The sequence below is a fragment of the Juglans microcarpa x Juglans regia genome, chromosome 7D, assembly GCF_004785595.1.
Source record: "Juglans microcarpa x Juglans regia isolate MS1-56 chromosome 7D, Jm3101_v1.0, whole genome shotgun sequence".
Lineage (NCBI taxonomy): Eukaryota > Viridiplantae > Streptophyta > Magnoliopsida > Fagales > Juglandaceae > Juglans > Juglans microcarpa x Juglans regia.
The window spans coordinates 18,834,485-18,861,972 of NC_054606.1; the positions used below are offsets into that span (position 1 = coordinate 18,834,485).

At 35.0% G+C, this 27,488-nt stretch overlaps 2 protein-coding genes across 12 annotated transcripts; one reads left to right on the plus strand and one right to left on the minus strand.

Annotated features, from left to right (window-relative positions):
• Positions 1-1,359: 1,359 nt before the first annotated feature.
• LOC121239752 (5'-3' exoribonuclease 3-like) lies at positions 1,360-8,766 on the plus strand. Of its 5 annotated transcripts, none has more exons than XM_041137058.1 (23): positions 1,360-1,736; positions 1,997-2,102; positions 2,285-2,361; positions 2,460-2,651; positions 2,792-2,911; positions 3,072-3,134; positions 3,452-3,526; positions 3,616-3,795; positions 4,203-4,280; positions 4,370-4,519; positions 4,628-4,786; positions 5,439-5,531; positions 5,649-5,744; positions 5,948-6,018; positions 6,100-6,228; positions 6,330-6,406; positions 6,489-6,529; positions 6,613-6,687; positions 6,780-6,910; positions 7,340-7,405; positions 7,492-7,567; positions 7,842-7,912; positions 8,012-8,766. In XM_041137058.1, exons 1-23 carry the CDS (start codon positions 1,554-1,556, stop codon positions 8,631-8,633), a joined length of 2,931 nt encoding a protein of 976 aa, XP_040992992.1. In that variant the 5' UTR covers positions 1,360-1,553; the 3' UTR covers positions 8,634-8,766. The 5 variants fall into 5 exon arrangements, with proteins under 5 accessions (XP_040992992.1, XP_040992995.1, XP_040992993.1 ...); XM_041137061.1 differs by having other exon boundaries at positions 7,828-7,912; positions 8,012-8,193; XM_041137059.1 differs by lacking the exon at positions 7,340-7,405.
• Positions 8,767-9,853: 1,087 nt separating this feature from the next.
• Positions 9,854-15,945, minus strand: LOC121239753 (pentatricopeptide repeat-containing protein At2g13600-like). 7 transcript variants are annotated; one of them, XR_005935357.1, is made up of 6 exons: positions 15,758-15,945; positions 12,203-15,085; positions 11,101-11,177; positions 10,696-10,870; positions 10,501-10,548; positions 9,854-10,418 (listed from the first exon to the last, which is right to left on the minus strand). XR_005935357.1 is itself a non-coding variant. In XM_041137063.1 (2 exons), exon 2 carries the CDS (start codon positions 14,940-14,942, stop codon positions 12,210-12,212), a length of 2,733 nt encoding a protein of 910 aa, XP_040992997.1. In that variant the 5' UTR covers positions 14,943-15,085; positions 15,758-15,945; the 3' UTR covers positions 12,065-12,209. The 7 variants fall into 7 exon arrangements, 1 of the variants encoding a protein (XP_040992997.1); XR_005935356.1 differs by lacking the exon at positions 11,101-11,177; XR_005935359.1 differs by lacking the exon at positions 10,696-10,870.
• Between the last annotated feature and the right edge of the window lie 11,543 nt (positions 15,946-27,488).

The window sequence follows — 27,488 nt, forward strand, 5'->3', positions numbered from 1 at the left end:
ATATATTATTTTATTCAATAGTAGTTTGAGTAGTAAATTAGTTGATAGTTTATCATTTCTCATTTATTATATATAAGCCGATCAAACGGACAGAATAAACAAATGGCATCACAATTTATCCATCGACATTTACTAAAGTGGTATAAAGCAAAAGGTCAAAGGAGTATATATATATATATATATATATATATATGTATATATATATTCCTCTAATAACGTTATAGACTCTAATTTGGAAAAAAGAAAATTCTACTAATAAAGCTAGAGACCGGAGTCATATTGATAGTGAAATAAAATGAGATAAGATGAAATAATTTTAAATGAATTAAATAAAATATTATTTTTTAATATTATTATTAATTTAAAATTCAAAAAAATTAAATTATTTATTATATTTTATATAAAAATTTTAAAAATTATAATAATAAAATGAGATTAATTAAATTACTTTTCTATCTAAACAACTCTCTCAAACTTTATTATCAATTGAGTAAAGTTGCCGTAACTGCTACATTTGTATTTTATAAGGAAATTACGAAAAAACTCCTTAAAAAATAAATTGAAATTATATTTTTTTAAGCTTATTTGGAGCAGATCAATTTTTTGAAGAATCGTGCTACAGTCATCGCTCCCGACTACAGTTAGTTATAGGATTTTTTCTTTTTTTTTTTTTTTTTTTGCTTTTTCATACATTTATTTTTTAACACTTTTAAATATTTTTTTAAAAAATAAAAAAATTATAATATTATTAAAAAATACTTTCTTAATTATTAAATAAAAAAAATTAAAAAATCAAATCGATAGAATAAAGTGATAAAAGTAGTATTATTCTTTTTTGAGTAGTTTCATTGTACGAAAAGATTCATATTTTATTTAATTTATAAATTTATCTTATACGTATAAAATTCTTAAAATAGTTTTGCTCTTTAAATATGTATATTTTTCAAGTTTTGTCTTTGAAAAAATTTTCTTTACCTGCGAATTTGTATATCAATTCGTGCACTAATATTAATATATAAGATATCTATTTAATAAAATGATATAAATTAAAAATAAAAATAATTTTCGAGATAAAGAATCTTATTCTTTTCTCAATTTTTTCTGAATAAAAAAATAAATCGCATAAACGTCGGTATGCGCTTGGAAGTAACATGGCTCCTTTACTTCACCCTGATCTTTTCCACGTAGAGGTAAGGAATAATACGAAATGTTTATATTGAAATGGCGGCCTATTTCTCGATCGAGAGTTCCCCCCAAGTGCTTTGCATTTTGGGTTCTGTGCATCATGATTACGCAAAACCATCAAAAGTAAATGGGTGATCCATATTAAACACGCCCTCTGACCTCCAACGGTGAAAATTGGGAAAGATGCATGCTCGCCGCTCGCCTCGCCTCGCCTCGCCTCTTCGTAACTCTCCCCATTCTCTGACACTTTCGAGTGTCTTCTTCAAATAAGTTCATACTTCATAGTCCATCGTACGCCTGCATGAGTTCATGTTCGGTCTCTTTTCTATACTGAGAGAGAAAGAGAGAGAGAGAGGGAGAGGATCTAGATGGGTGTGCCGGCGTTCTATCGGTGGTTGATGAAGAAGTATCCAAAAGCTGTAGTCGAAGCCACCGAGGAGAGAGGAGTTAGCATAGATACGGCCTCGCCGAACCCAAATGGCATTGAGTTTGATCATCTCTACCTCGATATGAATGGAATAATCCATCCTTGCTTCCACCCAGAGGATCATGTTTGTTCATTCATTTTTTTTTTTTTTTTATTCTACTCATCATTACATACAGTATGCGCACATTTAGATGATGTATGCATGATATGTTTTACCATTAAAGACTTTTTGTTCATTAAAATGACAATCAGTAGTTTTAGATGGAATGTACTGTTCTAAAATATGTGTAGAGTTTTGAAAAAGTTGCTGATGATTATTTGTCTCTGAAAATTTTCGCTCTTCAGGGTTATTGATAACTCTCTTTTCTATGTTTTCTTCATCAGCCTTGCCCTCCGAAAACATTCGAAGATGTATTCAATAACATATTTTTATACATCGATCACCTTTTCAGCATTGTTAGACCCCGGAAGTTACTTTATATGGCCATCGGTGAGATGTTTCTAATTCGTACTCAACATCTTCCTCCAGTTACTTTAGCTGCGTATGCTTGCTTCTTTTTTTTCATCATATCGTTAGAAACTCGGTTCGGTTTGAATCTTAGAAGTTCTTCCCAATATGATCTGCGTAGTATTTTAATCTGACGTACTAAAATTTTCTATATATGTACGTAGATGGAGTAGCCCCTCGGGCCAAAATGAATCAACAACGATCTAGACGTTTTTGGACTGCGAAGGACAGAGAAATTGCCGTGGGTCTCCCTTTCAACTTCCTGTAAATATGTATACTTATATACACTTTTTATTTGATATGTGATTGTGTTCTTTTATGTTCCTGTTGTCTATATAGGAAGCAGAGGAAGATAGACTAAGAAAACAGTTTGAAATGGAAGGAAAACCTGTTCTTCCAAAACACGAATGTGAAGTTGAAGATTCAAATGTAATTACTCCAGGAACGGAATTTATGTACAAATTGTCAGAGGCCTTAAGAAGCTATATTAGTTCACGTATAAACAATGATCCAGGCTGGAAGGACATCAAGGTTTGGTCTTTGACTATATCATATAATCTCAGTTGTTGGATATGAACTTCGTTATTAGAGAAGAAACTTCCAATCGAGTAGCTATGCAGTGCATTACACTTAAATTAATTCATTTTATTTTGGATTCATTCTTCAAACAGGTAATACTTTCTGACGCTAATGTTCCTGGTGAGGGTGAACACAAAATCATGTCTTTTGTACGCCAACAGCGAAGGGTTGCCGGGTATAATCCAGATACTAGGCACTGCATTTATGGTCTGGTATGAGAACTCTGATGCCTCTTCTTGTTGTGTGGTCGCTTAGAATTATATCTGCGTTATTGGTACCTGTCTTTGATCCCTTCCCCTGCATATGTTTTATCTTCCATCAACTAATTTAAAGTTCAAATGAATGGTGTTTTCATCTGATATTGGCATGCAGGATGCGGATTTGATAATGCTTGCTTTAGCAACGCATGAAGTTCACTTTTCTATTCTGAGAGAGGTGAGTTATAGTCTAGCTGTTGCAAATTTAGAGACTATTCCCCTACAGATTTATTAATTGGCGTGCAAGATTGAGATGTTACAACTTCTTTATGATGCATATGTATTTGGCATATCAGTAGAATTACTGTTAACATGTTTTGAAGTTTTTTTTAACTTATTTGCTCAATTTGTGAGGTGGGTTACTGTATTGGGGCCAGAGTGACCGAATTGTTTCTAGGAGATAAGTAAACTGAAAAAGGGTAGTCAGGGAATGATAGTTATTGCATCATTTTCATGAGACCTTAATCTTCATTTTTTTTGGGTTCTTGGATTCAGTATGGGCAGCAACAGGTCCATGAATCTTCTAATATGGTCAATACAAGTGCGCTTTGGGTTAAAAAGCCTTATCAAGTAACTTTCATTTCCTTTCTGATTCTTGATTTAAGTTGGAAAGCTTTTATTATTATGCATAAACATTATTTTTTCTGATATATTTGCAGTTTCTACATATATGGATATTCAGAGAGTATTTGGAGCTTGACATGAAAATATCAGATGATTCTGATCCTCCTGGGCATCTAACAATTGATCTTGAGCGGATAGTTGATGATTTCATACTTATGTGCTTTCTCGTGGGAAATGATTTCCTACCACACATGCCTTCATTAGAAATTCATGAGGTAGTAATTGTTTAGCCTGCACTAATGAAGACCCCATGAGATGCTTGGGAACTACTAATGATGAATCGAAACATATAGATTAGTGTGAAGGAAATTATTTTGTTTCTTAAATTTAGTTTGCAAAGGTATTAACAAGAAAGCTATTTAATCATGTTGTCTCTGTGTTCTTGGAAATGTTAAGTACAAGAGTAGAAATGGGAAGTATCTAGTTTTTGAAACAACTATTTTAAATTAAAATGGCGATATTGATAGCTAGTTTTCCCATGCTGATGCTATTCATGAAATTATGCAAAAGAAGCAATATATTGATGCCTACAAAAGCATTTAGTTAATTAATTAATTTCATTTTTCTATTTTGAATAATGATAAAATTAAATGGTGAATTTATTTGTAACCTTCACCTTTAGGGAGCTCTTGATTTATTGATGGCTGTTTACAAGAAAGAGTTCAAGAACCTTGGTGGCTATCTTGTTGACATGAGTCGGGTAACATATAATAAAATCTCAATTTTTATTTTAATAGAATACTGTGGTACTGTGAAACTTATGATTTTTCCTGTTTCTATGTACAAAAGCTTGCTGAAGATAAAAGAAAAGGTTATGTAAAACTATCTCGTGTTGAGAAGTTCATTCTTTTAGTTGGCTCATATGAAGAGAGAATTTTCAAGAAAAGATCAGAATTGCGTGAGCGTCAACTTAAAAGGCTTTGCAATTATGCCAATAATGTGAGTCATTTTTTTCTTTTTGAATAAATTTCATTCAGGACTAGCATATTTGTGCATGTTGATTCAAAACTACTAACCTTGTTGATGCTAAATGGAATCCCTTTCTAGCAAGATGACTATAATGGTGGCCGTATTATGGAGATTGGTACAAAGAATAGCTCTTGCGTCTTTTTCAGCGAGAAAGCTCCAGCTTTTAGAGATTCAGCAATGGTGTCAGAAGAAAATGTTTCATTTCCATTGGGGTCTGACGATGCTGATTCTTCCGAAGTAAGTCATCAGTTCCACAACGCAATTTTATCTCACAAAGGGTTGGTTTGTACTTGATCTTTTATTTTCATAGTCAAAGGTAGTAGTTTATATCTTCATTGAAGTTGTGTGGAGCAACATGTGGACTTCCCCCTCCTCTATCCCTTTTAAAACAATTTAGAAACTTATTTGCAAAAACATGTGTTTATGGATTTGATAAGACTTTTTTAGCCCAAAACTTCAGTCACAAGAAATTTTTGAAAGACAATGGTATATAATCTTTATAAACCGATAATTCATGACTTTCCTTTTTTTGTTTCTTCAACAGTTCTTTAACCTTCCTTTTCACCTTTTCCCACGACCATAACTTTGAAGGTGAACGATAATGTTTAAATTGTGGTAGAAAGTTATTGTTTGGAATTTATGATATTTAGCTATATAATTTATAGATTGTTATATATTGTTTCAGTGTTAAGAGAAAATATAACTTTTTTTTTGTGCTTCTTCTACTTTTTGGTATTCCTTATATCTTTTTGGCAATCATATATTTATCTTATTTGAATATGTAGGTGCATCGTATGTTAGATACTCAGACAAATTTTTTTCTTTCCTAGTTATATTTAATTTATTGGTCTGATTATTTAGTTTCTTAATATCTTTCCTGGTCTTGCAGATTGTTGAAAATACAAAAGAGTTGAATGAAATATTAAAATCAAATCTCCGCAAGCACAATGACCTATATATGAAGGGAAATTGTACTGACAAAGTATGAAATCACTGCCTCTCGAATGATATTTATTTCTTTTTCTAAAGTTCCTATTGGAGATTTATGAATCTGTGTTCTTGGAGATGATTGATGGGTTCATTCTCATACCATATATAGGTGAGGTTTGGGAATGCTGGCTGGAAACAAAGATACTACAAAGAAAAATTTTCTGCGGAAAGCTCCATGGATATTGAAAACTGGAGGAGAGAATTAGTGAGCTTTTGCTTCCATGAACTTTGTGTTGAGTTTTCAAAGGTCCCCGGGGTTTAGTTCTTTGCTCCTCAAACCAATTGAATTGGACCTTTGTTTTGCCCCCACCCAGTGCCCTCCGAAAGTAGAGTTTGTATCAGTATAGTGATATTTTGAGACTAAATTAATGCACTCATTTTTCTCACTTTGGTGTGTATTACATGAAGGTTGCAAATTACACTACAGGAATATTGTGGGTTCTTGTGTATTATTATTCAGGAGTTCCATCTTGGACATGGTAAAGAATATATTACAATGCTACTTGATAATAATACAATGAATTGTACTTGTGACTGAACAACATGTAAACTTGCTATAGGTTTTATCCATACCACTATGCACCATTTGCTTCAGATATGAAAGGACTTGCACAAGTAAGAGTGAAGTTTGAAAAGGGTTCTCCATTCAAACCATTCGATCAGCTGTTAGCTGTCCTTCCTCCGAGGAGGTAAGTCTGCTTTTCCTTTTAATTTTTTTGTTATTATTGGATTTTTTTCTATGTTAATAATAATTGGTAACACCAGTAATTGGAATTTTGTGCTCATGTAGTGCTCATGCAGTTCCTAAAGTATATCAGACTCTTATGACAGATGAGGAGTCGAGTATTATTGATTTGTATCCTTCTGGTGAGGCACGAATTATAAAGTTTGTTTAATTCAATGAATTTTATCTATAAATTGATTTTATTTCCTTCTGTTTTTTCCTTAGATTTTGACATCGATACAGATGGAAAACGTTTTCAATGGCAGGTTTGCTTATGTTTCTTTTACTTATCTTAAATGCCTATTTTCCTCAAAATCTAAGAGTGTTTCATTTTCTGTTTGTCATCAAGGGAATATGCAAGCTTCCTTTTATAGATGAGGGACGCCTTCTATCTGAAACCAAAGAATTAGAGAAGAATTTGTCGGTATATGTTTTATCATAGCTTCATGAATTGGTAATTTAGTACCTTTTGAAGGGACTTGATTTTGATAGTTGTTCATACTTTATGTTTAAAAGGAGGCTGAATCAGAGAGGAACAGAAACAGCATTGATCAGTTATATCTTGGTAGAAAGCACAAGTTGGCTTCACAGATATTTTCACTCCGTCCAAATCCAAATGAAATGGTCAATATAGATACCAGTTTGAGGTTGGTGGATTAATGTGCTAGTTTACATCTTTCTCCAGCTTGGATTGTAGAGTCATAGACTGATACCGCTACATGTGTATTTACCAAGGATTGAAGAACTGTTGCCGATCTTTGGTACTTCCATGTTTTACTGCTTATGAATTTAAGGGAAGAAGTGGGTATATCATGTTTGGTTTGAACGTGTAAACTCATATTCAGCTTGCTTTGTTACAGATATTTCTTTGGCCATTTTTGTTTGCTCTTGTTTAATTTGGACCTCATCAAGTTTGGTTTATACACAATTAAGTGAAAATTTGGTAGAGCATCTATGAAGCTCTGGAAATGTGCCTTTGTTTAACATCATATTTGCTTCTTCTTTTTTTGCATTATATTACTTATGTCAGATGTACTCCCATGATTAAATTAACTGTTTCTCTTTGCACCTGTCAGTGATGGGATTGGTGGATTTATATGTCTACGTGATCAGTATACCAACATAGAAGACGATGGTATCTTGTGAGTAAAAAAGATACGAAATGGCATTTCCCAGTAACTTTATTCTTCTTTGTGTCTATCTGATATTGCTTCAACTTGTGTTGCAGATGTGTGTGTTTTGAGATGATTGGTGGATTTATGCATATTCCTTGTTTACTTCCTGGTGTTAATGTACCAGACAAGGTACTTTCAGTTTTGAAATTCATATACTTTTTTGGTCTGTGACATCATTTAGAACAATCTCCATGTAACATTGAAAGACTGCAATTCATATTCATTATACTATTCTTTGGAGGTTTAATCATCATCCGAATTTTCCCCTTCAATCCAGTATATGTAGATCAGGTTGTAACTAATACTAATATTATCTTGCTGTTGATTACTGCTAAAGAAAATAAACATGATGAAGAAAAGTTAACAACCCATTCGTTGTAAAACCACAGTATTTTGTATGCAGACAATTACTGAATCTGATATCATGGATGCACAACTCTGGCATGAAGTCCAGGTTAACAGACCGACCAATAGGTAACAATATAACAGTTCTTGCTTACTGTTTTGTTGTGCCTGTTCTTTCGGTCCTATATCTTGTAGATGCACAAGTGACTTGGATGAGACTGGTTACAGGTTGTGGCAGCCATGGGGTAATAACAAAGAAGATAATAGTTTGAATGCTGCTTCAAGTCAGTCACCTAAAACGAAACATGAAGGCAATGGTAGGAGTAAGAGATTTACTTCAGAATCTTTCCCTGAGATGATTTGCAAAGGTGCTGGTATCGGATGGAGTACTGCTGGTAGAGGAAAAATGAATGCTAGTTTCAATAGAAGTGAACAAACTAAGAGCACACCTGCTAAAATTTCTATCAACGAGGGAGCCATGGTACCTGGCTCAACATTTGTGGAACAGAAGTGTCCGGGGTCATGTTGGGAAGCTAGAAAGCATTACAGCCATCCTGTTCCTTTTGCTAGTAGCCTGAAACCACAGGTCAGGCCCTGCGGAACAACAGCCCAGTCGACGAACAACAATTTCTGGCGTTCTAGCAATGGCGTGAAATATGACACGAACAATACATGGCGGCAGAGCATCAAATCTGGGGCTAATACCAGTAATGGCCATGGGAGGGCACAGCACGGCTCGAAAGATTCTTTGACCTTCGCCTGGAAGCCAGTCGGCGGCTCAATGCAAGGCCATGGCAGAAGCAGACATGTTCCAGATTCTTTTGGCGGGGAAACTGGCTACCATGGCTAGTTTCATCCATTCATGGCCTTTACTGATCGCCTTTGGTTCTTTTAGTGCTAAATGTGTACATGTGGTATATAGATGTTTTGAGGGGCCATACATGTTGTGCCATTCTGGAGTCTTTCTTGCATTTTACTCTGTTTTGATTTCAAGTATCTTTGCGCTTCATCACTAACAATGATTATATGCTGCACTTCCTGTAGTTGACTTCTTATTTTGTATTTAGCTTAAGCGATTGATAGAGGGTGATCCTATGATAGGCATACAATGTTAGTGCTTAAGCCTTTTCAAGCACCCCGGCCGAATCTCCAAAATATCGAGGGAAAGCACACCATTATGGGAGGTGACTGGTGACCCCAAACTGCCTTCAACGAATTTAGGGACAATGGGCTTAAGGTTAAAATAGAAAGAAAAATTATATTCATTATTTTTACACAACACACTTTTTATTTTTTATTTTTATGTTTTTTTCTTACCAAACGTATGTTTTATATGGATAATGAGTAGAAGAATTCAATAAGTTTAAAAAAAATAAAAAAAAAATTAATAATAATAATTTTATAAAAAAAAAATGTGGTATATAGTGTAGGGATGATGAGTAGTAAGACTCAAATAGAAAAAAAAAACCAAAGAGGTCTAATTAGTTGTTTTAAGGGTTTCCCATTCAGTCCCAATACATTGGAGCTAGTTTGGCTTGTAATCTAAATTTTTTTCTATATTTATCAGTCACAGCTATAATTTTAGTTTCATTGAATGAAATGAAGTCTATTTCTCATAAAAATAAAAACAAAATAAAATAAAATAATACAATATTGGAGCTAATTACATGACCATACTCGGTCATCAATTGGGAGTTCACATTGGTTATTGGCTACCAATTTTGAAACAAATCATTCATCACCCTCAATATGATGAAATTCTACTTCATTTGAAAAATAAATATTTGAGTGCGTCTCGGGCAATAGAATAGTAAAATAATAGTGATAAAATTCAAGTAAATAATCTTTCAATATAATATATTATTGATTCTAAATAAGTTCACGATTCATAGATCGATCCGTGCTAGTTAAATGCATGATTACTGCAAAATAGTTTATTTGTGTACTAAGTAATGTCTTACATCACATGTGCAATAGTGGATAAAATTTGCTAATGCAGAAAAAAATGACCTGGGTTTTACCAAATTGCCTTCATTTGGTTTACCTTTCGGAAAGAGTTTCTTACACTTCAACAGGATACAATCAAGGTTAGCATACCTTTTTAGAAATAAGGATGTCTCTTGTTGAGTTGATCATCCTACTATTAAAATATAACTGATGACTTATTGTGACAACTTACAAGAGAATTAAGCAGAGTAAATCATGTTAGCGCCCTGATTTTTTTTCCCAAAGTCCTTCATGCAAGTCGATAAGGAGGACAGACCACCTCCGCGCCGATATGGACGACACACCAACTTGCAAATATAATTTTTCTTTTTTCATCCTTGCAGCTTTTCAGAATTTGTATTTAAGAAAATTTCTTTCATGAAAAGGGGAGTATATAAAGCAATCCAATTTGGATTGAATGAAGCATCATCCGTCTCCTCCAGAACTTCATGAAGATTGAGCAGATATTCCTCCTCCATCAGTTTCTCTGGTCAGCGTGTTTCTATTTGTCGGCGCTAGCGAGAAATCTGTACTTGTCTGCATAAAGGTGATTATTTAATCTTCCCACTTCAGCAGATTTTCTCTCACTCACTCTCTTGTGCTCTCATGTTCATCTACAATTTTGCATCAGATTCAGAGCATAGTTTGGCTGCAAGAGGAGAACAGGTGTGCTGCTGATCAGAAATGATAACTAATGAACCCTGCCTGAAAAGATTTAAGCATGAGAAAACCTTCAATATTAGGCTCAACTTTCTTCTCTAAACAAAACATCAACAAACCTGAAATAGATGGAAGTTAAGATAAAATATCAGAATACATGTATAAACCCTGATTTACTCCTTGTAATAATCAAAAGATGCACGAAAAGAATATTTGTTTAATGACAAGGAACTCCAGAGACCGTGCATATGCAACATGTCTTTTACCTGAATGAACGCCAGACCAGTGTAATATGCTCCACCATCACACGGATCAAGTAAATCATCGGTTTTCCAGTGATGGGACATGACCCCTAGGACTTGTTTGCACCAAAGGGTTCCAACCTTAGACTTGAGGGAAGCATATCCCCAAGACCAAGGCCCTTACCTCTTGAGCCAACACCTAAGGGTTGATACAAGAAAAGAAATATAAAGAAACCTTTCAAGAACACGAAAAATAAAATAAAATCAACTGAAACATAATTGTGACGAATAAATGTTTTCCAAAAAATCAAATCTAGGGGATATTTTGGCCAAACTTCAGGAATTCTGGGCCCTCGTTGAGATGCGAAAACTGTATTCTGAGAAGGAATAGAAAGAGGGTTGATGTTCTAGAAATACTTAAATGTATACCAGGTGAGTTGTACCGTCTTATGTTTCCCTCCTCTAAGTTACTCCATCATAATCTATGCAACTGTAACCTTAAAATGCTGATACAATCAAATATGACATAATAACAAATATTACATATAAATATAGACCTATACATTTTCATGGATAAATATATGTATATATATAAATAAATTTTCATGGATAAATAAGTGAATGAACTTCACCAGTTCTATAACCAGCACTTCCCAAAGATAAGAAGAATATGCAACACAAGGAAGACATGGAAACTAGTTGCGGTAAAGAGTAAACCAAACTGAGAGCTTTGCATGCGCAACGGGCTTGTATTACAAGATGACCCTTTCAGAACAGAGCAATGCCAGATCCATATTTTTATTAGCACTTCAAATGTGCATAAAACTACAGCAAGAGATTATCAGTTTGTCAGCCTGAATCAAAATCCCAATGCCTGATGGTGGATGCCAATTCAGCACTCTGAAAAAGTCTACCACCTCCTACAATTTGAGTTTAGCGACGCAAAACAATTGAATTTAAACATTGTTGTGCTTGAATGTCAAATTATTCCTATTTACTATTAGATGAATCTGCAGAAAACCTGATAACCAATCGTACAACATGAATGATGACTCAGAGCTTCAAGAATTGCCTACTCAACAAAGTAATGAATCATGGAATTATCAGATGCCAGACAACAGTTAATTTTGTAAAGTAGAACTAATTTAGCAGTAACCAGTTTTTGGCTTAACAATCAGTAGGACCCTTTTATTTCAAATTAAATGTTCCATAGAAACAATCAATTTGTTACTATTGTAATAAATCTTTTTTGATTTCTCAATAAGTTATGAGTTGTATCAAGTTCCAATTGATACAACGACTTTGAGATCAGCCACCTGATTGGCAAGCCAAATCTTTTACTTAAGTACTCCCATGTATCAGTTAAGGATACTTCCCTTTCTTTCTTTTTTTGATTGGCACCGGGTGTCCAAGAACAAAGTCCCGATTAATCCCGAAGTTAAGGATACTTCCTTTTCTATACGCAACATGAGAACATACAGGACAGGTTTAGGAAAAGAAGTCACTATCTATGACTAATAAATTTCTATACCTTTAGATCACCAGTAATCTCCACAAGTGCAAAACCCATACTTGAAATGATGAAATCGGTATGCATCGCGCACTATAAGCTCCCTTGAGGTAACAAGAGAAATCAGCTTTATTACCAAGTGGCAATCATTGCACACTCGAAGATTCTTCATTACATGGATAGGCATCCAAGCAGGCAAGCTAATCAAACCAAAAGCCACAGCAAGCTTTTCACTGTGGTAACCCTGAGAACGAAGAGAAGTAATTGCATTAGTGTAGCTTCCAATATCTTCTATCTTCTTCATGATCACCTCCAACATTCTGTAAATGTCCTTGATTTGTGGGTGATTAGTGTCATCAACAGTGAACACGTGTACCCTATTTTCAACCTCTATCCAGCTACAACCAGGATTTTTTCGGATTCCTTTCTCTCTCATCAGTTTTCTCACATCTGCAAGTCCGTCTAATTTTCCACAATCTGTATATGTGTTTGCTAGAAGGATGTAACTTCCAGAATCGTCCGCATTTAACTCAAGTAAGTTCTTCACTGCATATTCTGCCAATTTTGAGTCTTGATGTGTACGACAGGCACCGAGCAGAGCCCCCCAAATAGCAACATTGGGCTTAAAAGGCATTCCATCAATCAAATTCTTGGCCTCCTCCAGTAGTCCAGCCCGACCAAGCAGATCCACCATACAAGCAAAATGCTCAGATGTTGGAGAGATGCCAAAATCTTCAGTCATGGAATAAAAGTAATGCTTTCCTTCTATTACAAGCCCTGAATGGCTACAACCTGATAGAACAGATACGTAGCTTATATGATCAGGTGAGCATTTCATTTTCAACATATTCTCAAAAATCTCTATTACTTTCCTACCTTGACCGTTTTGTGCATATCCTGCCATTATAGCATTCCAAGAAATCAAATTTTTCCCGTGTATGAAATCAAAAATTTTGTGTGCTTCTTCAATTCGTCCACATCTTGAATACATGGTAACAACGCTATTTGCAACTGAAACATTAGAACCAAAGCCTGATTTTTTGGCTTGAGTTACAATTTGAATCCCAAGTTTTAGTGTTGCTAAATCAGCACAGGCGCTAATTGAAGTTGCAAAAGTGATCCAATCAGGCTTAACACCTTGCCTTCTCATCACAGTATACAATTTGAGACCTTCTTCCCAAAAGCCATGTTGAGTATATGTGCCTAACATTGTATTCCATGTAATGACATTCCGCTCCGGCATTTTGTCAAAATAATTTTGAGCTTTTTCAATATTTCCCACCTGAGAGAATACTGTGATCATCGCTGTCCATGATATTATGTCTTTAGTTGGCATCAATTCAAATACACGGTTTGCTTTCTGAGCATTTCCACACTTAGCATACATCGTAACAACAGCATTTCCTACAGCAACGGAGGAATCCATTCCACTCTTGATTGTACATCCATGTAGCTGTTCCCCGATTGAAGCATCCTTCTGAGCTGAACAAACGCCAAGAATTGTTGCAAAAGTAAATTCATCCAACGCAACAGAAGCCTCTCTCATTTGATTAAAGAGTAGCAAAGCTTCTTCTTCAAGCCCAAACAGTGCAAATCCACTGATTAAAGAAGTCCAAGAAACCGCATTCTGTTCCGTTAAGCCATCAAATACCCGCTTTGCAAACTCCAAGCATCCACATTTTGCATACATATCAACCAAACCACTACCTACAAAAGCATCGAGAGTCGGTTCCATGCGGATAACCCGAGCATGCAAATGGCTCCCCCATTCCAGATCATAGATACTTGTGCACGCACTAAGTACGCTGGCATACGTCATGGAATTTGGTCTAATACCTTGATTCCACATCTCAACAAACATACTGAGGCTCTGAACCCCAGAGCCATGTTGAGAGAAGATCGAAATCATAGTGTTCCAAGACACACAGTCACGTTCAGGCATTTGGTCAAACAAACGAAGAGCACTTCCAACCCCGTACAGTTTAGAGTAACCGTAGATCATACTGTTCCAACAAAACAAGCTCGGGTTCGGGATCCTTAAAAACACTCTCTCAGCATAGTTCACTTTTCCAGACTTGATATACATATCCATTATTGAATTCTGAATAGCCATATATGCATCGCTTCCAAAATCAAACTTCTCCACAAGACCGTGCAATTGAAGAGCCAACTTTGTGTAGCCAAGATTACCGCAAGCCTTCATTGCACAAGTAGAGGGAAATGGGTCATCAGCATAGTTTCCATTTCGTACCATCAAAGAAAACATATTTACAGTATTCTCCGGTTGTTTATTATGGAAATAGCCCGACATCATCGCAGTCCAAGAAACAGAGTCTCTTTCAGGCATTTCCCCGAATAGCTTCTCCGCTTCACTCATCCGACCCGACTCCACCAGACCAGTTATCATCGTATTCCAACTAAAAACATTATGATTCTCGATACTATTAAAAACCCGACAAGCGTCGTTGATCAAATTGCAATTGGAGTACAGGTGCAAGAGATGGTTCTGGAGGAAAATGGAGGAGTCTAGACCAGTGGAGATGAGCTGAGCATGAAGCTTTTGGGCAATGGGTGTGGACTTAAGGTACGTACAGGCTTTCATGGCTTCATAGAATTTCTGGGATACTTCCATGTAAGATAGTTGCGCTGAAGGATCGTGATAGAGAACGAGTTTTGCAGAGAGGTTTTGATGTTGGGACGAGACATGGCGTACGAGTAGCCGCGAGAGTTGCTGGAGATAATGTTGTAGACTGGGGATCATTTGGGAGTGAGGAACTGGCTCTGAGATCTCATTTGATTGTTAAGCTTCACTGCTTTCGGATGGTTAGTCTAGATCATCTTGTAGCTGCCGCAGAGATTTTTTTTATTTTTCCGAGGAAACTGAAGAAAATTGGAATCACCTTCCTGGAATGGATAATGAAGTTAGGATTGTGAATCCAGCATCCATCATAAATCTCAATAAAAAGAGAAGAACGAAAAGAAAAAAGAACATTTCGACAGCCTCACTCAGAGCATTCACGTTGGTTCTATAAAATTTCTTATAATTTAGTTAAAAATTATATTTTTAAATTTTTTTTTTAAATTTTACTCATTTTTTAAAAATATTCTACATCTCATTCTCTATTTATTTTCTATTCTATTAAAATAATTTTTTTATTATTTTTTTCTCTCACTTTCATTTATAAATTTAACTACTCAATATTTTTTTCTTATGTTTTAAACTATTACTCTAGTGAATATTTTAAATAAAAATTTAAATTATTATTAATATTTTTAAAATTAATATTTTTTTATATTTTTGTAGTTATTTAAATTATTTTTAAAACTATTATTTAAAATTATAAAAAATATGAATATGAGAGAAAGTGTATATGATTGAAAGAAGAATTAATTTAATTGAAATAAATAAAATATTGATAAAAATATTTAGAAAATGAATAATAATTTTTTATTCATTTCTTAAATCTTTTTCTTAAAATAAGAATTAGATGGAAGGAAGTTTTAAAATTATTTCCTAAATTTTTTCTCAAATGATAGAGAAAAAGTAATTTTGGAAACCCAATGGGATGCTATCACAGAGCCGGGTCCGAGCTTATTCAATATCCGGCGCAAAATATTACCACCAGTCAAACACTTTCTCAGAATGGTTAAAGATGACTTTGATGGGTTCCTGCAGGCAATGACAAATGAATCAAAATGCATGCTTTTTCAGTCCCCAAAAAACCTCATGAAAATTGCCATTCAGCCAACAAACTGACAAATGAACCAATGTGCTACCTCTTTATACTCACTGGCTTCAGATGCAAAGTGCATTTTCAAAATTTGAAGAAAGATAGATAAAATTATCTACATTAACTTCGTTAAAATATAAAAGTTTAAATTTTGAGTTACAGTAATTTTAAGTATATCTTTAAATTTGAAGATGTATTTTTCATCATCAAAATGTTATAATACATTATGTTTTATTGTTATAAATCTTCAGTTTTTCTTGTGATAAAACCTTTCTATTTTATTATTATAAAAATCTTTCAGTTATCACCCAAACAGAAACTCAAGAATCACAAGGATCGCAATTTGATACCAACCACAACCAGAGAAACAACAGTATTACAAGATATGACCAGATTACAAATATTGAACAGTATAGAACGATATGAAGCACAAATCAACAAGAACATAAACAATTATCAAAGAAATCAAGAAAATGTAAATTGTAAAGGAAATAAAGCAAAGAACACACCGATATACGTAGTTCGACCCTAATGGTCTACGTCCACGGCAGGAATGGGCCTCAAAGATCTTTATTGATAATCAATACTTCACAAAGAAGCCTCAGTATACTTAGAGTTACAAAGCTCTCACAGAAACCACAAGAAATCGCATAGATTTCTTCTCTTTAAGAGCAAACTCTAAAAACCCTAGTTTCGCCTCCCCTCTCTGTTCTCTGTTCTCTCTGGCTCTCTTTTTAGTCGATATGTACAAAATGAGTTTGTGTTAGGGTTACAACGTATAAGGATGAATATATATGGTACAATAGATGCCACCACGTGTAGAAATCCAATGACTCAGCACATAACTCCTTAGATTCAAGTCACGGGCTTCTGACGTGCTTATTAACTTTGCCTTATTAGCTTCAAGAGACCAGATCGTGCCACATGCTCATCATCCACTTAATCACATAATAAAACACATTAGTAATTAAAATGCAACAAATAAAATGTATTGACATACATATTACAATTCTCCACCTTGGCAAAACATTTATTTGCCAACTGTTTATTTAATCTTCATCATTGGTTCATTCCTGCATTGTCCCCTAATGGGGACAGACTCTTGACTCCATACCAACTTATGTCTGAACTTAGATCAAGGGACAGACTTGGTCATCATATCTGAGGGGTTATCCTCAGTTGAGACCTTTTCCACACCTACTACTTTAGACTCTATAACATTCCTAACAAGGTGAAGCCTTACATCAATATGTTTGGACCTTTCATGAAAAACTTGGTTTTTAGCTAAATGTAGTGTGCTTTGATTGTCACAGTGTATTGTGATGTTGCCATTAAAAATATTTAACTCACTTGCAATACCTTTTAACCATATGGCCTCTTTAATGGCTTCTGTCAATGCTATATATTCAGCTTCTGTGGTGGACAAAGCCACCATAGATTGTAAGTGTGATTTCCAGCTAATAGCTTCCCCAAAAGCAATAAACACATAACCAGTTAATAACTTCCTAATGTCTACACTCCCTACAAAGTCAGAGTCTACAAAACCAGTCAGTTCACAACCTTTTTCCACTTTGTTCCCAAAACTGAGACCTAAATTGGTAGTACCTGCAAGGTATCTTAATACCCATTTAATGGCCTGCCAATGAGGTTTTCCTGGGTTCCCTATAAATCTACTAACTACACTTACTACATAAGTCAGATCAGGCCTAGAATAAATCATTGCATACATTATACTTCCCACCATGCTAGCATAAGGGATTTGTTGCATAAAACTAATATCTGAGTTTGTTTTAGGAGCATGGTCTATAGACAGTTTGAAATGCTGTCCTAAGGGTATATTCATAGGTTTCACATGTTCCATACCAAATCTATTGAGAATTTTATAAATGTACTTTCTTTGATACAAGTATAACATTCCAACACCTCTATCCCTTTCAATTTCTATTCCTAAAATTTTCTTAGCAGGACCCAGTTCCTTCATTTTAAATTCTGATTTCAGCATGCATTTAACTTGTTCAATTAATTCAGTGTCTTTACAAGCTACCGGCATGTCATCAACATACAATAAGAGATAAACAAATATTCACTTTTCTTCCTTGTAATAAACACAACTATCATAGCAGCTTCTTTTAAAATTGTTATTAATCATATGTGTGTCAAATCTTTTATACCACTACCTAGGTGATTCTTTAAGACCATACAAAGATTTTTTAAGAAGACACACTTGATTATTTTTAATTTTATTAGTAAAATCTTCAAGAGCCTGCATATAAATTTCGTCTTCAAGTTCTCCATGTAGAAAAGTAATTTTGACATCTAATTGTTCTAGATGCAAGTTTTCAAAGGCTGTATAAGCTAGCAGTAACCTAATTGAGCTATGTTTAATCATAGGGGAGAAAATTTCATTAAAATCAATTCCTTCTCTTTGTGTAAATCTTTTGGCTACAAACCTAGCCTTATACCTGGTCCCTTCTACCCCTGGTATGCTTTCTTTTTCCATATAGATCCACTTGGATCCAACAAGTTTAGTCCCTTTAGGTTTAGGCACTAAAACCCAAGTCTTATTCTTATTAAGAGATTCCATTTTCTCATGCATGACAAGTATCCATTTAGAGGAATCCTTGATAGTTACTGCCTCTTTATAAGTTTTTGGTTCCTGGTAAACTACCTCATCAGCTACTGTTAGAGAAAACATTGTGAGTTATGCTTACCCATACCTTATAGGTGGTTTGATAACTCTCTTTTGACTATCTCTAACTAGCTTATATGAGTTAGCTCCACCTGGATCTGTGTCCCCTGAGTATTCTCCTACTTTCCTCAATTTCATGTTCAAATTGGGCATTAACTTGCTCCACCTCAATCTGAGATCCCCTTAGGGACTTGTCAATGTCAATTTTTTTGTCTACCTTTTCTTCTTGTACCCGAGCCATTTGTGACTCATTAAAGGTCACATCCCTGCTCACAATGCACTTATATCTTCCACATCTACCCAAAGTTTGTAACCCTTTACTCCTTTAGGATACCCTATAAAAATATACTTGAGTGCCATAGGTTCCAGCTTGTCAGTTTTTTAGTGTGCATAGACAACACACCCAAAAACTCTTAGGTAGTCATAACTGGGAGGTTTCCCAGACCATAACTCATGTGGAGTTTTAAACCCTATAGCAGATGATGGACATTTATTTATAAGATGAACAACAGTAGTGGCAACTTCTGCCCAGAAGGTTTTGGGCAGCCCTGAATTTGACAACATACACCTTACCCTTTCTAAGATGGTCTTGTTCATCCTTTCAGCTAAGCCATTCTATTAAGTGGTTTTTCTCACTATCTTATGCCTAAGAATTCCTTCTTTTTTACAGCACATATTAAACTCATTGGGCAAAAACTCTAGACCATTGTCAGTCCTTAGGGTCTTGAGTTTTCTACCTACTTGGTTTTCCACTAGAGCCTTCCACAACTTGAATTTTTCAAAGGTGTCACTCTTGTTTTTAAGGATGTAAATCCAGACCTTCCTAGAGTAATCATCCACTAAGGAGAGAAAATAACTTCCTCAACTATGTTAATTCATTCTTGCAAGTCCCCATAGGTCAGAATGAACATAATCTAGTGTTTGTTTAGTGTTGTGAGTTGCTGGTTTAAAATAACCCTATTTGCCTTTCCATAGATACAATCTTCACGGAAATGTAAGTTCCCTAGGCTTTGGTCACTCAGCAGCCCTTGTTTTTGTCGTTCTAGAAAACACCTTTGACTTACATGCTCAAGCCTCATATGCCATAACACAGCTTTATTCTCTACTATGTTCTGAGTTAGGAATGTTTCCCCAACTACTGTTTTCCCAAGTAGTGCATACAACCCATTTTTAGTTACCCCTTTCATAATAACTAAGGAGCCTGTAGAAACTCTAAGAACCCTTGCCTCAGATTTGAAGGTGTAGCCTGCCAAATCAAGCATACCAAGAGAAATTAAATTTCTCTTTAATTTAGATATGAACCTGACCTCCCTCAAAACTTTTTCAATCTCATCATGCATTTTAAGTCTAACTGACCCTATTCCCATGACTTTGCAGGACTTATTGTTTCCTAGAATTACATGTCCTCCATCTAACTCAGAGAATGTCTCAAACCAATCTCTAATTAGACACATATGAAAAGAGCAACCAGAGTCCATTATCCACTCTGTTTTTGAATCAACCTCACTCACTGTAAGTACCTCAGCACTCTCATACCCCTCTAAAACTACAAAAGCAACCCCTGTCTCTTTAGTCTTATTCTCAAGGTTTGTCTTCCTATCAAGGCAATCTTTCTTAAAGTGTCATTCCTTTTGACAGTGAAAACATTTAAATTGTTTTCCCTTTAACTTAGACCTGAATTTCTTGTTTTCATTCTTGCCCCTCTTCTCTCTCTTTTTTGTTCTACCCCAAACAGACAAGCCTTCTCCATGATTTTGTTTGGTATCTCCTCTGTTTTGTAGTTCCCTAGTATGAAGTACAGATTGTACTTCATCAAGTGTCAAGGAATCTCTATCATACATCACGGTTTCTTTTAGACTTAGGTATGATGAGTCCGAAGAACTCATCAAGAGGATGGTCTGATCCTCATCCTCCACCTTAATATTTATATTAGCTAGGTCTAGTATAATTTTGTTGAACTCATCAAGGTGCTGCCCTATTGGAGTCCCAGGGGTCATCTTGAAAGTATACAGTTTGATTTTCTTGTGTAGTCTGTTTGCTAAGGATTTGGTCATGTACAAGTTCTCTAATTTTAGCCATATACCCGCAGCAATGTCTTCACTAGCCACCTCTCTCAGGATTTTATCCCCAAGAGAGAGAATTAGGGCACTATGGGCCTTCTAGAGGGTGTCCTTATGGACAGCCCCTTTTTCTTCCTCTTTCGAGGAAGAGCCATTTTGTTTCTCACCAAGGCGGGCATCCTGCAGTCCATGTTGGACTAGTAGTGCCCTCATCTTGATTCTCCATAAGCCAAAGTCATTATCCTTAGTAAACTTCACTATATCAAACCTCATGGTCCCCATGAACCTAGGCTCTAGATACCAATTGTTATAATACGTTCTGTTTTATTGTTATAAAACCTTCAGTTTTTCTTGTGATAAAACATTTCTATTTTATTGTTATAAAAACCTTTCAGTTATCACCCAAACAGAAACTCAAGAATAACAAGGATCGCAGTCTGATACCAACCACAACTAGAGAAACAACATTATTATAAGATATGACCAGATTACAAATATCGAACAGTATAGAACAATATGAAGCACAAATCAACAAGAACATAAATAGTTATCAAAGAAATCAAGAAAATATAAACTATAAAGGAAAGAACGCACCGATATACGTGGTTCGACCCTATTGGTCTACGTCCACAGTAGGAATGGGCCTCAGAGATCTTTATTGATAATCAATACTTCACAGAGAAGCCTCAGTAACTTAGAGTTACAAAGTCCTCATAGAAACCATAAGAAATCGCACAGATTTCTTCTCTCTAAGAACAAACCCTTGAAACCCTAGTTTCGCCCCCCTCTCTGTTCTCTGTTCTCTCTACCCCTCTTTTCAACTGATATGTACAACATGAGTCTGTGTTAGGGTTACAACGTATAAGGATGAATATATATGGTACAACAGATGCAACCACATGTAGAAATCTAACGGCTCAACACATTAACTCCTCATTCAAGTCACGGGCTTCGCACGTGCTTATTAACTCTGCCTTATTAGCTTCAAGAGACCAAATCGTGTCACATGCTCATCATCCACTTAATCACATAATAAAAAACATTAGTAATTAAAAGGTAACAAATAAAATGTATTGACATACATATTACAATCAAAATAATATTTTATTATAAAAACTAAAATCAACTTCTTTCTTACATAAATGGTATACATTAATATAATAGTTTGTTCTTTAAATAATAACCCAATTAATTCGTATAGGGTTAATGCTATAGGGTTAAAGCTATAATAATTTTTATTTGTTATAACAATATAATATAATATTATTAGCTAAAAAATCCGATGCTCCAATCTAATTCCAGGCCAGTAAAAAAGTTGTCGATGCTATCTGGGATGCCTTCCCTTTAAGAGTCATGCTACACAGGAGCCTTATACTCTGTACACCACTATAAAAGAGTAAAATCACATATTTTTAAGTGATGTGCAGGAGTGTGAGACTTATGTCTAGAATTGTTCTCTTTTTAATCTTTGATTATTAATCGTTTGACTTTCTTTGAATAGTATAATTGCAAAATATGAAAAAAAAATTAAAAATATTATTATTAAAAAATAATATCATATTATTATTTTGATGAATCTAATGAATAATCCAATATAGAGTTATGGATAGAGAGGTTTTGAAATTATAGAAAATATATACTTTTATCAAATTTTGAAGATGGCTGTGGTGAAACCAATGCCAATACTCTAAAGTCAGGTTTCAGTCTACACATTCTCAATAAAATAAGACTACTGATTAAATATTTGAAAAAGAAGCAGACAAAGACTATCAAAAAGATAAAGAGGCAATTAATAAAGGTGGCTCTTTGAAGGCAAAAATTGTCGGGGAAATCAACACAGTGGAAGGGGTAAAAACGGTAATAAAAGAGTACACTCATGCACTCAATGACACCAAGAATTTAACGTGGTTCGACAACTACCTACATCCACAGAAAAGAGCTTCACTAATTTAAATAGTGGAACACAAGAAAATATTACAGATGAGGAGGATCACACTCCACTCAGCTCAACTCAACTCTCTTATTTTCTCTCAGAGCTCTCTAGACTCTCTCTCTTCTCTTCTTTTTGGGTGTATCTGAAGCTCTCGCATGGAGCTTCAATTTATAGGCGCCTCGCCTCACGTATGAATGCATTTATTTGCATTCAATGGGTAGCTGTTGGGCGCTAGGCGCTGAGCGCTGAGTGCTGAAGGTTGAGCAAGCAGTCTTGTCTCTGCAGTCAACAATGGCAGGGATTTCAACAAAAATTTCCCAACTTTGAAGGCAAAAATATCACAAAATTTAATAGCACTGCAAGATTATAGAGACTGGGGTGGTTTTCTTCCTATCCCTGAAGAAAGATTTCATACATTGAAAACTTGACCATAATTAATGAAATATTCTAAGGTAAAAGCGTGGACTGAATTGAACACAAACTAAGGTAGCTAAATTTTACCTAGGATGCTTGCTCTCTCGAATTCACTCAAGGCTAGGGCTGTGCAAAAAAGTAAGTAACCTGGTCCGTCCGTAAGACCCGTGATTTGAATTAGATTGCGGGTCGAACCCGCTGAAACCGACTACACGTTTTCACAATTGATCTCAAACCCTAGCTGCCAGCCCTCCCCATTTCTCTCTGTCATCATCACCACTTGCAGTCGATTTAAAGCATGAGTTGGAGCATATTATACAGATTGTTGATCCATTGTTCAACCACAAGGAAATTCCTCAGTTTTATGCCGATTTGGAAAAACAAAAAGAACAAAACAGAGCATTTCATCACGGAAAAAAAAACCAAACTTGATAAACTACATGAACAAATGAACGATTAAATTGAAGAAGAAAAGCAGAGCTTGCTTGCATCAACCGTGAGGAGCTCGGTCCAAGCACCATCCAGGAATCCCCCTAAAACCCATATCGAAGGCTCTGCAAAAAATGCCCATTTCATCACGGGTCCGATGAAAACCAACAAGAACGCGACAACGCATCACATGAGAAGAGAACCCCTTTAATTGCGGGGCCACCAGTGTCACCGTCACCCGCGAGTGCCACGGCTAGAGCCAGCAGGATCCACGCAGCGATGACTCCAGGAACGCAGCTGCAGCCATGGCGAGCTCTCCCACTCCAAGAACGCAGCTGCAGCGATGACTCAACGGTTACGGTTTCGCTTCGATTTCCTCCTCTCACTCTCGCTTTCTCTCTGCATTTGTCTTGTACAGAATGGCAAATAATTTCACTTGGTTAAAATTATAATCGACGCTCGTGAACTACTCATCAAACGCGGGTCGGGTCGAGTCAGGCCGTCTTTCTAGTCCTGGAAGCCGGGTCGGGTCGGGTCGGTCCTAAACACTAATCGGATCAGTCGGTGCTCACCCCTACTCAAGGCTTGCTAAAAAATGGATTTCCTAGAGAGACTTTAGGGGACACAAAATTATAACTTTTTTGTTATTGAAGTTGTTCGTTTTGGAGAAACAAAGTTGTGTGATTTGTGCTAAGAATTGCAGTTCACATTGCCTGTCCTTTTCATATGTTTTCTTCTTGAGTCATTTTATCAAGTGTTCCTTTCTGTTGAGGTTGTTACGCAGCAAGGTGCTGACTCAATTGTAAAAGGGGGTGAGGTGAGAAGGGAAAAATATTCTGAAATTCTGATTATCCTTCGTGTTTTCTGGAGGACTAGGTACCTCGAATACCCTCTATACAGTCACAAGCATATGAATCTTATGGGTCTATCTCCATCGGAATGCTCTTGTTTCTATTATTGTGTATTTTCTCTGTTACATTAAGCAAGAGATTCATAACAGAGGGAGGTTAGTATGAGTGAGGAAAAAGAAGGCAATCTTGGAGGGGCGGTTGAGGGGAGAGAGAGTGAGAGTGAGAGTGAGATGGTGAGACCGAAAGCTTCTTAAGTGAGAGAGCTAGGGTGTCTATTGCCCTTGCTGGAGAAGGAACGAAGGTTTTAGAAAGCTCGCGCTACAATTCCACCCGGCAAGTGTTTGGTTGGATGATGTCAAACCCGCAAGTTAAATTCAATCCAACTTTATTCGGGTGGGCGGATCGGGTCTTACAAACGGATCGGACTATGCGCTTAATTTGCATAGGCCTATTTCTTAGAGCACTCTCATTGGATTAGCTAAAAGCTAAATCCAATAAGAATTTAGCTATTGAATCATAAAATGTATCATATTGGAATAGCTATATTCCAAATATTTGGAATATAACTACAGTAACTTCTAAAGTAATTTCTAAATTTGAAAGACACTATTTATTCATTAAATCCATTTTATATCATTTGTTTCTCTCTCTTGAGGTCTCCATTAATGTCTCTCTAGTTTCTATTTTTAATCCACAATTTAATTAGAATATAATTACTAATTAATATATAATATTATAAATAGTAAAATATGATAAAATAAATAATTTCATAATTAAAAAAAATTAAATATTTTTGAAATTATTAATTACTCATGAATAAATGGATAATCTAATGTAGAGATTTAATGTGAATAGTCAAAGCTAAATTCATCTTTTATTATTTTATTGTCATATAATGAAAAAATGACTATTCCAATATGGAGACTTATGTAAACAGAATAGCTAAAAGTTAAATTCATCTTATATTCATTAAAAATATATTTTAACTTTAGTTAATCCAATTAAAGGGCTGCATGTTGAGAATTTTGGATCGCTCATTATGAGTTTGTTCTCGTACCATTGCATTGGATCACTCTTTATGAGCTTTGATACTTTGAGGTTGTTTTCTTCGGATATGATTTTTTCCTCTCTCTCTATGTTTTGGTTGGAAGTTTATCTCTAGTAAATGAGCAGAATCATGATTTTAATTTCAGTGATGCAAAGTCTAATTAAAATATATAATCTTCTTTTACTAGAAAATCTTAATTTATAAATTGACGTGTCTTGATATGTATGATAGAGTTATTTTATAATAAAATATTTTTATAATCTAACCTACTATATCAAACCACATCAATTTATAGATTTATTTTGTAAGTGGCTGAAGATTTCCCTTCTAAAAAATATTGCATAATTTATTTATTCTTAATTGTATATAAAATACATGTGGCAGTGGAATTTATAAGTAATATGAAAGTTATTATACAAAATTAATTAGTATCCAAATTTTATTAAACAGAGTGAGCTATTAATTAATATAAAATTAATTAATGTTGGGGAAAAGATATTCAAATACTTTAGAGCACTCGACATCACATCTCACGCCTATTTTTAGAGCGGTAGTAGAAAGTGATATTATGGATATATCCTAATAAAAACAGGCCTGATTTGATTATACCGGAGATGGAATAAAAATTAAAAGTTGAATAAAATATTATTAAAATATAATTTTTAATTTTATTTTTATCTTAAGATTTAAAAAATTAAATTATTTATTATATTTTATATAAAAATTTAAAAAAATTATAATAATTAAATGAGATGAGATCGTCTACCAAATCAAACCAGGCCAAGTCTTTGCCTTGGTGGAGTTACTTTTGTTTTTAATAAGTATTTTTTTAAAAGGAAATATTGAATGTATTGATAAAGGAAAAATCTAATTGTAAGCGATTATGCGCACTAATACGCTTATCCATTCAATATGATTGGTCAGAAAGTAGATTTTATTGAAAATTGATAAAATACTTTAAGATTTGAATAATTCTATTTATCATCCTCATACACCACACTTCACTTATTTTATTTTATTTTTCTTATAACAAGTATATGGTTTATGATAATAAGTAGAACAATTCAATTAGTTTAATAAGAATAAAATAAAATAAAAATAATAAAAAATAATTTAAAATATATAAAGTGTGTGGTGTGAGATGATGAATAGCATCTCTGACTAATTTATTTTTATCTTGAAAATCAAGTACAAGAGATTTCATACATTTTAAATAAAATATACTTTATTGAAATATTAAAAGGAATTAGAAATACAAAAATTACAAATAAAAATTTCATATAATATATTAGATTTTTCTAAAAAGAAAAAGTCTTGGGAGCAGCCACTGTTTGCTGCATCCAAATTGCACACATTAAGTGTTGAAACGGGAGTAGCCACTGAGAGCTGAGATGAGAGAGAGAGTTACTGATGAGAGAGATATAGCTGATGAGAGAGAGAGCAGAGATGAGAGAGAGTCCGAGATGAAAGAAAGTCCGAGATGAAAGAGAGAGAGACCGAGATGAGAGAGAGGCGATGAGAGAGAGACCGAGACTATGGGTGCTACTCGCCCCCTACGGGGCGGGGGCACCCCTTCTCCGCATGCAGGGCGGGGGGTGGGGTTTTCACCCCTGTCCCCCGCCCCGAAAAATATATTTTTAGATCCAAATTATAAATTTAAATTTTGTAAATATGACTATAATTTAAAAACTATGTAATTTTTAAATTTGCTAGTATATATTTTGTGTAAATTGTAATGTATTAATTTTTAAACTATGTAATTTTTAAATTTGCCAGTGCATATTTTGTGAACAAGTCTAACAAATTGTAATATATATTTATATATAAACAATTTGTAAAATATAAATATATGTTTATGTTTATATATATATATATTAAATATAAGCGGGGGTGGGGTTGGGCCCTCCCGCCACCCGCCCCTGTTAGGAACCCTAGATGCGGGGTGGGGGGCCCGCTCCCGCATGGGTAGAGCGGGGTTGCCCACCTCGTCATGCGGAGGCGGAGCAGAAGCGGAGCAAGGCAACGGGGGCGGGGCCCTATTGCCCACCCCTAATCAAGACGAGAGAGAGAGTCGATGATGGATGAAAGAGATTTGACGAGAGACAGAGGAAGAGAAAGAGGAAAAGGTTTGGTGCTTTTTGCACCAAAAAAA

Bases quoted from the DNA above. Each gene is read 5' to 3' on its own strand.
- LOC121239752 (XM_041137058.1), top strand. From the start codon at position 1,554: ATGGGTGTGCCGGCGTTCTATCGGTGGTTGATGAAGAAGTATCCAAAA. The intron at 3,135-3,451 runs GTGAGTTATAGT...TCTTGGATTCAG, and splicing joins ACTTTTCTATTCTGAGAGAG to TATGGGCAGCAACAGGTCCA. The intron at 6,911-7,339 runs GTTGGTGGATTA...TGCACCTGTCAG, and splicing joins AATATAGATACCAGTTTGAG to TGATGGGATTGGTGGATTTA.
- LOC121239753 (XM_041137063.1), bottom strand. From the start codon at position 14,942: ATGATCCCCAGTCTACAACATTATCTCCAGCAACTCTCGCGGCTACTC.